General features: G+C 44.2%; 1 protein-coding gene across 3 annotated transcripts; it reads left to right on the plus strand.

The window, feature by feature from the left end:
• Positions 1–240: 240 nt before the first annotated feature.
• RBM44 (RNA binding motif protein 44) lies at positions 241–8878 on the plus strand. 3 transcript variants are annotated; one of them, XM_088167644.1, is made up of 13 exons: positions 241–339; positions 771–847; positions 1750–2587; positions 2716–2765; positions 3275–3451; positions 3811–3985; positions 4077–4102; positions 4965–5037; positions 5332–5422; positions 5783–5914; positions 6546–6619; positions 7429–7574; positions 7681–8878. In XM_088167644.1, exons 3-13 carry the CDS (start codon positions 1835–1837, stop codon positions 7820–7822), a joined length of 1839 nt encoding a protein of 612 aa, XP_088023770.1. In that variant the 5' UTR covers positions 241–339; positions 771–847; positions 1750–1834; the 3' UTR covers positions 7823–8878. The 3 variants fall into 3 exon arrangements, with proteins under 3 accessions (XP_088023770.1, XP_088023771.1, XP_088023772.1); XM_088167645.1 differs by lacking the exon at positions 5783–5914 and adding an exon at positions 6214–6255; XM_088167646.1 differs by lacking the exon at positions 5783–5914.
• The last annotated feature ends 739 nt before the right edge of the window (positions 8879–9617 follow it).

Raw genomic sequence — 9617 nt, forward strand, 5'->3', positions numbered from 1 at the left:
CACCGCCTTTGAGGGGATACACTGGTACCGATTCTGGATTAATATGGCGGCACCGCCTTTAAGGGGCTACAGCTGTACCGATACTAGAGGTATAAGGTGTATATACCGATTGCAAGGGGACATGGCGGCTCCGCCTCTGAGGGAAGGCGGGAGAAGGTGCACGCGGCGAGAGCGGGCTCCGCGCCGGCCAATCAGGCGTCGGAGCGCTGCGCGCCGCAGCCAATGAGCGCGGGGTGCGCCGGCGGGTGTTGGGCGCGTGCGTGGCGGCGCCGTGAGGCGCGGGCTGGCGGTGACGAGAGCGGGCTCCGGGGTCGCGCCTCAGCCTGGCCTGGAGCTGTGGTGAGACCCCCATTCTCCCGCATGACGGCAGCGAGGAGCACTGCGCTGCCCTCAGGGCTCCCCCTCCCTCAGCCAGCCCGCTCTCTGGGCTAGCGGGAGTCACCGCGCTGCCCTCAGGGCTCCCCCTCCCTCAGCCAGCCCGCTCTCTGGGCGAGCGGGAGTCACCGCGCTGCCCTCAGGGCTCCCCCTCCCTCAGCCAGCCCGCTCTCTGGGCGAGCGGGAGTCCCCGCGCTGCCCTCAGGGCTCTCCCGCCCTCAGCAGCGCTGCTCAGCTCGGCTGTGGTTCAGCGTTTGGTTGTGTCACTAGCAGCGACCCTAGAGAGGGTTATTGTTCCTTATCTGGGGCGTGGAGGTGTATCGGTGCTTGTTCTCAAGGGAAAAGTGAGGGGGGAAAAGTCGCTTCTCTGTGATAATAATGTGATTTCTGTACAGGCATCTGGGATGTGCTTTGGCGGCGTTCAGCTTTTTAATTCCGCGGAGTTGCTCAAAGCTTCAATTAATGGGTGAAGGTAAGGTTAATGTAGTAAAAAAGGACTACGGCTTTGAGGCAAAAATAACTGTCGAAGTGTATAATTAAACCATGGAAGTGTTCTAGACCAGGTTGGATGGAGCTTGAAGCAAGGGATAGTGGAAGGCTTGAATATTTGAACATTAATCCTTAGTGCCTTCCCCCCGGGAAGGGCTGTCAGATACCGTGACTGAAATTGGGATGTGTCATTTAAGTCATTTGGAAAGCAGACATTGAGAAATATGGCTAATGTTTTTTATGTATTCCTGTCTTTGTTAGAAGCTTCTGAGGGAAGGCAGAGAAGAATTGGCAATATTCCTAAGAAATAAGCTTCACAAAGAGCATCTTCCATCCCTAAGCCCTTTCTCTACTTTTTCTTGGTGCTTGTTAGGAAATTGGGTTTGCTGCAAGTTCAGAGCAGGTGTACTGCTTTCGTCTGGTGAACTGTTCAGTTTCCTTCTATTGCTAAATGACCTTCCCGTGTTTCTTTACAACTTTCTGGTTGTAAAGATTCTCAGGTTTTCTTAGGGTTTTGTCCCTGGTAATGGTTTCTTCTTGCTTGCCAGAATTAAGAGGAATATGCTTTAATTTCCCCCTTGTCCAACACCCAAAGGGTTTTCAGTTTTTGGGAGGCACGGAGCTCAAAGTTCACCTCTTCCTTAATATAACTAACCTTTATTTGAACACTTTGTGTACTGTATGATGTAATCAGCTCACTGTGTATCAGCAGGGATTCCACCAATTCAGAAATGAGTTCTTGGGATTTCCTTAGGATTTCCTGCTGTAGAATTCCTACCTGCTCTAATAGCCACAGCAGGTAAAAATAGGATGCTTAATTTAATGTATTTTTTTGTCCTTTTGTATACCGCGGAGCATCTTGAACTTCTCTTAATTTTTATTAAGGCAGGAAGAGTGAAACCAGTGACTTTGAGAGGTTGCAGTGGCAGTGAGTTGTGTGGATTCTGGAGGAGGAGAGGGTGTTGGTGCCATGGAAGTGGAAAAGAGCAGAAGGAGCTGCTTCACCCAGACCTCCTGTTTGGGTGAAGATTTAGGTGAAGACTCGCAGCTGGAGTATCTCAGTGCTCACGAGGAGTATGAGGAGGATAAGAACAACTCCTGTGAGTTTTCTGAGCAGGGGGAGGATGCAGAGGTGAAGGGTGTGCCACTGATGGGTGACAAGGTGCCACCCCAGATCACAGCAGGGGAGGAAGAGCCTGGAAAGAGCGAAAGACCCACCCAGAGCGTCGCAGTGAAGCCAGACATTCCTTTCCTGCCCCCCAGAGAAAATGCCCAGCTCTGCAGACACGCAGAGCCCTCCTATTTCAGCAGCTGTGAAAAACCTGCGGTGTGCACACGTGGTGCCAGCGGTGCTGACAGCGCTGCAGAGGGTGCTGAAACCCAATTTCCAGCCCCTGAAATCCTCCCTACCAAGAATCCCGTTGCTGCCATGGAAGCTGCAGATAAATCCTCTAGTGGGAGCCCCGGCGCTGGCAGGTCGGAGCGCGGTGAAGCCCCGAGGAGCATTGCCGGTGTCTCTGCAGCTGTGCAGGCTGTGGGTGATTCCAGAGCTGGCTTCCCGACGAGAAGCAGCAGTGTCCCGATGTGTCTGTGCTCCAGGGCAGTGAACACGGAGGTAACCATGATGAGCAAGACTCGACCCGTGGCGTGGCTGGCTCAAACCTCCGTGGATGCTGCTTCCAACACAGAATGGTCCTTCAGAGCTCAGGGCTCACACGTGCAGGTAATGGACACTAAATAAGAAAGGCCACCAAAGCAGTTTGATAGACAGAACTTTTGTTAATTTTAGCTTTGTCTGGATGTTAATCTGTAACTTTGGACTTTTTTTTTTTTTTTTAATTTGGAAAGCAGGAATCATATGATCATCTGTGTATCTGTGACTGGAAGGCAGGCACCAACAGGTGGGTCCAGGGTTGTTCTGGGTTTTGGAATTTGAGATTCTGGATGGAGTTTTTTTTCAAGGTTGTCTGTGTGTTGGCAAAGCTGATGGTATTAAAAGCTTGCTGGGCAGCAGTTCCTGCTGAGAAGAGTGAGCTGAAGATCTGTTGAAGTTGAACAAAGACCAAAGCAGCCTTGTTCTGTAGTTGCAGACTTCCACAGATCCTTTCCAACCTAAATTATTTCATGGGTGTGGAAACAAAGTAAGTGCATTCGCAGATCCACAACGTTGCTAAATTTCTTATTGTTCTTAAAACTTCACTTTTTGGATAGAAATTATGTTGATGCTTGTACAGTTCCCAGCTCTCTAACAAAACTGTAATGCTTCAATCGTTATTGTTGGCTAAGTAGGATTTTCCTTAAATCATATCAGAAATGCTTCTGGCAAGCTTCAAAATAAAACACTGCGAACGTAAACAAAATCCTGAAGCCCTGGAATAAATATTTTGTTGTTGTTTTTATTATTTTAAAGGCCAGAACATCCCAACAAGCAGACTGGGAAGAACTCTGCGTCAGGCTGCTGTCAGAATGTCCTGCAGAGAGCAGCTGAAGCAGAGCTGCAGCTCCTGGCCATCCATTATGAGATGTGCTACCAGCACTGCTTGAAGGTTTATGAGCTGGCTTTGGAGGAAAACACCTGTTTTGGGAGGCACGTGCTTTAATGTCCTTCAAAATCAAATGGGTAACTGGTTATCAGGCAAAAATTACTAAATGGCACTGCTAGATTCTATCCATAGCTTCTAGGAGTGTTTATAATTAGTCCAGAGGATCCCCAAATCTTATTTCCAGCCTTAATTTTTTTTTTTTTTGGTAGCATTGACAGTTCCAAAATCCTGCTTTTTTTTCCCAGGAATAAAACCCAAGTGATGCACAATACAGTTGTTAATTCGTGTTCTGGTATAATGCAGAGGAATCTTTAAACTCTGTAAAATCTTTGGGCGTCTCCAGAAGCTGTAAAATCAATGAAATGTCTAAGTTGATGTTGCTTTCTTACCCATATTTTAATAGATGTGAGGCGAAGACTGAGTTATATTCATCTCTCTTGTTGGTTTTGGATGAGCTGGACAATAACTACAGAAAAATGAGAATGGAGATAAACATGGGCATACCTTTAAATGAACTTCCACCACTGTCAGTTGAGCTGAAGTTTCCCCCAGTCTCTTCCTTTTACATCCCCTCCAAGGTAATTGCTTACTTGTTTCATGTTTTTAATACAAATTGTTTTATAATTAGATAATTATAGATAAATCTCTTTTTTTTTTTTTTTTTGACAGTTTTTCAGAAAGAGCCTTTACTCTGAGTAAGTAGCTTTCATTTGTTGTTGTACTTACTAAGTTCAGTGAGGAATGAGTTTATAAGGTGTTAAACCTATAATTTCTTTATTTTAGGATGCATCTTGTTGTTTAAGGCTGTATGGTTGAAAGATCAGCATTGCCATGTGGATACAATTATTTTAAGGGTATTTTCCCTCTGTGGTGTTCTGGTATGCAAACCAGGGAGTGTCTTTACCATCTTTATAGTAAAAGTTTTCAATTTACAGGTCATTTTCCTTCTTCCCTGCTTTCACTACTAAAAATCTTTGTCTCCAGTTATAATGGCATCAGTCTTAAAAACCAAGCAACAAGAAAAAAACCCAAAAAATCTCAGGCCACAAAAACCCAGAAAGACTTTGCTGCCAGCAGAGATAATAGTAAGCATATAGATAATATTAAGAGATAATATGAAGCTGTTTTGCTAAGATTATCATTGAGATATGAAGGATGATAGAAAAATAACTTCATATTTCAGGCAGGTACATGATAGAACATGTTCAGGAACCATGTCCAGTGACTTTCTGTAAGTGGAGATGAAAACAGATTTGGCAGTAGGTTTATACTGAATTGGGTAAACTGCTAGAGACTGTTTGAAATCTGCTAAAGTTAATCAAGAAAAAGTAAAGGCAATTATTTTGTTTTATAGACAATTAGTAAAAATTGCACAGGTATTTCAGATTGTAAGGAATACATCTGAACATCACACAGAAAACCATTAAGAGACAGTGAAAAAAGCTGAGATTTATTAAGTAGGTTTATTTTACTGTGAGCTTCTGGAAATATTTAAATTACTGTAGAACTTAAAATTGTTGTCCCATATTTTGTATTAAATCTTTGGATGTGTTTTAGTGATCTTTCAGGTGAAGGGAAAGCTGACTTGGAAGAAACAAAAGGGCAAGAAAAGGGGATTTCTGCCAATGTGGTAGGGAATTCTTTACTCCTGGGTTTTGGAGATGGTCATGTTGAGAAGCATTTTCTCTTTTTAGGTATCTGCAAATGTGATCAGGGCTCTCAGCCTGGGATCCTCTGCCACTAATTGCAAATGCAGCTCATATGTTCACAATTTTAATTGCCCTTTCAAAATAAAATAACTTGGGGGTTCCTTGAGGATGATGGGCAGATGAGCTTTAAGCTCACCCGCTTTGTGGGCTGATAGTCTGAAAAATAACTTGTAATCAGGTGGGAGTGCTGTGATATAACTGAGATGTGTTTGCAGGAGAAGTCACAGGCTGATGGTCATCACCCAGGTGATATTGCTTCCCCTGAGACATGGCAAGAACAACCTAAAGATCAGGCTCTGGAACATGGTAAGTGATCTGCTCCTAGTGAAAAAGAATCCTTTATTTGTGAGCTAAGTTGTCAGGGGAGGAAAGAAACCCTGTGTAAAAGATATATATGGTAACACAGCTGCCCTTTCTGTGATGGAATATTTATATATCAGCTATCAAAATTTATTGATAAGTAATAATAGCTCTATATTATTACTTACATCTTGAAAAAAAATTCTGCTTAAATTAGAATGCCAAGCTAGTAATGTCACCTCTTTGAAATGTAATACCAAGAGATGTGAGCAGCTGAAATGCTCTTCAGCACAGAAGTTTGATACTCATTTATGTAGCATACTGTGGTTTGAATTTTAACACTTAAATTTTATCCCAACTGCCAAGGCTGTGTAAAAAATGAGGAAGGGAGTGAGTATTGGTTTGATGCTAAGGAAGACTTGTCAGTGGCAGATTTTTCAGTACTGTGCAGAGAAACGAGAAAGCAACAAGGAAAGGAAGACTCCACTGGCTCAGGAGGTAAAGTGTGCTTTAAGCTGATAAACCAAACAATGGTGTTTATTATTGGAGTGCTCTGCTCCTTCTCCAAGCAGAAATAAACTTGGAAAAAATGCCAGCTGGGTTTTCAGATTCATTTTCTCACTCACTAACAGTGAATCCTTGTACTCAGCCGTTTTCATTCATCCATATTTTTCCTTGAAAACTTCCCCTACAGTGCTTGTACTCAAATTAGTAAATGCCCAGCCAGTCACATAGATGGAAACCTTACCGGTTTTTTTTCTCCTTTTTGTGCTTTATTCTCATGCTGGACTCTTGAGTGAGATGCAGATGGTTTGTGTTTGGAGACTGGAGTCACAGAGGTGGGTGTTGAAGGCATCAACAAGGTTGGGGGTTCTCTGTACCAGCCTTCAGCACTGGCACTATTGCTTCAGAGCTGTGTTTCCTCTGCCTCTTAAAATCTCAGGAAACACTCAGGGAAAAGATGTTCCACTAACTGGACTGCTGTGCTTCTCAGGACACTCACTTTCTGTTAGAAGATTCTCTTCTTTCCCTTAGTTTCTTCTAAGGTTTTCTCTCTAGGCTTTCCAAAATCTGCAGAGATGTCAGCTCAAGAACAGTTAGTAACTCTTTGCTTTCTTACATTTATTAGAAATGAAGACAGTGGGGAGTAGGAATCAACATTCTTCTGTTCATGGTGATGGCCCAAAACCCTCAGTGCCTGAGGTAGGTCTGTTCTTAATTTGTAGAAGGAATTTCTTCCCTCTTTAAGGCTTCTTTCATACTCCACATTTACTGCCAAGTGCCTTGATCTGAATTCACCTACCCAAGAGTTGGCACATTCTTTGCTTGGAGATAATCAAAAGGTAAATAATTATTACTAACACTCCTTTGTGTGGCAGACTAAGAGCCTTAAATCATCTTGTCTCATAACATTTAATAGATAGAAAATTATGTTAGGATGGTAAGATATGTTATGTATAGGTAATAAATTTCTGACACGTGGCAGAAGAGTGAAAGCACCATTCTTTTGCCCCTGCATCAAACTATGACACTCCAGCTGTTTGTTTTTTTTAATCCTAGGACAGTTTGGACTTTACCCATTTGCACTAGATTTTTCACCTTGTAACACCTGTTTTTTAATGTAAATGTCATATGCTTTTATACAGGAGAGATTTTGGAATAATAGGTGGGAATTGGATTTTTTAGCATAAATCTAAGAAACGTCTGTATAAAACAGTGTTTTGTATTGGCTCAGCTTGGTCCCTTGAGAGTAAAGGGCAAATCACTAATTGCTGGAGTTGCTCTCATAAACTACACAGATTTACTGTCTTTGGGGATTTCCCTTTAAACACGCTGGTCCTTTGGGAAGTGGTAATTGGATCTAATTTAAAGTAGCAGGAATAAGATGAGTTTTAAGGTGCTTTCCAACCCAAACCATTCTGTGGGTTTAGGATTTTATATTTATCTGTAGGAAAGAGGTGTTGTATTACCTTAATCCATGCATTTTTTTCCTTCTTTTGATGCAATTTTAGGATCCTGGGGAGAATTCCCTGCTGAAAACATCCACTTGTTCCTCTGTTAACCCATCTGGTATCTTTGTTTCTCCTTACGCACTGAACTTGAGCAGCTTTACCAAGTTAGTAAAGAGACTTCAAGAAAGGCATCCAGAGTTTAGCAAGTGAGATATTTGGGTTTCTTTTCAGCCCTAATTTGTAATGGAGCCAATATCCATGGTAACTAATTGCTAAATGTGATTTTACCAGTTACTTCTTTAATTCCCACAGAGATGAAATTGTGGAGGCTGTGCAGGAGGTGAGGAAAATCAACAAAGGTGTCCTGAGTGGCATGGCCATCAGTTCTATTGAGGAAAAGACCTCTGCCATCCTGAGGAGATCGATGTGCTGTTCTCAGCAGGAGAAGCACTGAAAATGGTGAATATTCCAGCCCACAGGGGAATAAACCCACGTGAATTTGTGTAGCTCTACAGCCTGACTAGATTAACTTAGCCTAAAGCCCTGCAGAGGAGGTCCGTGAGCAGTGGTTTGTAAGGACTGGGAGCTGTAAAACAGGTCGCACTTATAAAACTCGATGTGCCGGTGGTTTAATTAGTGACCTGCTTGGCTGATGAGCTTTGTGGAGGGCACTGCCACACGTTTGGTACAAAGCTGACACCTAACGGCCAGGCCTTGTGTAGCCTCACACAGAAATCCCAGCGCTGGCTCCCTTCTGGGCCACTACACGGATGGTTTCTGTCTGGGGGCTGGAAACCTGACAGAACCAGATTGTGTCTCGTAGTTTTCTCACACCGATCCCTTTGCACAATCGTATGGCACTGCAGGAAGCTGCAGCAAGGTGAACCTGCTAAAACCACAGCCCAGAATTCCAGAGATGTGTCTGTCTGTGCTTGTTTTGGTCTCCTGCTCAGCTTGGTGCTCTGCTTGCTTCAGGTACCTCCCAGCAGTGCCACTACCAGGTTTCCTGCAAAAAGGAAAAATCTTCATAATTATCCCCTGTCTGACTTTCACAGGACTGCTGATAGGGACAGAAGCTCATCCCCAAAAAATTAAAATCTTATGTTTGGAAGCATTTTCAGTCACTAAGGTTTTAACAGCCTTGAAATGTGTTGTGCCTTCTTGTGGAGTAATTATTTGGTTTTCCAGTCGTGCATGGGCTCTGCAGTCCTAATTGTTCTTATTGCAGTATTTTTATCCTGTTGTTTTGTGTGGGAGATGATGACTTATACTAACTTTTATTTTCATCATGAGGGAGGTGTGAAATGGCCACGTCATTAGTAAATGATGGGGAGAAAAAGAATCCCCATTTTCCAAGTATGTAATCCATGTAAGAGAGGGTGATTGTGCTCAGAGCTCACCTATACTTAGTCTCTTTGTTGTACTCTGTTCTAGATCCTGCTGCAATTGCTGCTGCAAAAGAGCAGCTTTGTTTACTGTCAATAAAGGTTAAAATTTGTTCTTCAAAAAAGCTGGGGCGGTGCTGTGCTGTTTCCAGACCTGTTCTGCTCCCTCTCAGTGGCAGAGCCGTGGCTTTGTGCTTTGCCTTTGGTCCCGGTGCTGCAGCTGAGGCCCCAGCTTTGGTGTCTCCTGTTCTGTCAGGGTGGAAGCAGTGCCAGGCTTTGCTGTTGCACGTCATTCCCAGCTGCTGTTTCTGTCCCCCGGCCCTGGCAGTAGGGAGGTGAGAATAGCTGGGGAAGAGCTTGCTCTCTGGCCTGAGAGCTGTTCTGTTCCTCTCGGGAAAGCAGACGTGTGCACAGTGTGAAAGACTCGAGTTAGCACACTCTGGTGTTCCTTATCGTTCCCTTTTTAACTGTTCTTCTCCCCTTGAAAAGGAGAGCTCTGAGAAGCGAATTGTGGGCCAGTGCCCCTGCTGCCGGCCTGCTCCCAAGGGCGTATCCCGATCCAGAGCACCTGAGGAGCCCAGGCAGGCTCTGCTGCTCAGGCACAGCTCGGGAATGAGCTGCAGGTGGAGCTGTAGGAGCTCAGAAACGAATGAAAAATCAACCACAAAACCTTTCTCCTTAAAACCGTGTTCCCTGGGTACGTTCCACACGAGGAAAGGGGAAGGCAGGATTTTTTAGCTAGGGAGAAAAAAAGCGGCGTTAAGGAAAGCGCGTGAAGAAGCAGGACTGCTCCGTGCTTTCCTTCGGAACTATTTGCTCCCTTTGCGACTCTGGGCTGCGAGGGGGAGAGGAGAAGGCGATAAG

Source organism: Sturnus vulgaris, chromosome 7, assembly GCF_052056855.1.
Source record: "Sturnus vulgaris isolate bStuVul1 chromosome 7, bStuVul1.hap1, whole genome shotgun sequence".
Lineage (NCBI taxonomy): Eukaryota > Metazoa > Chordata > Aves > Passeriformes > Sturnidae > Sturnus > Sturnus vulgaris.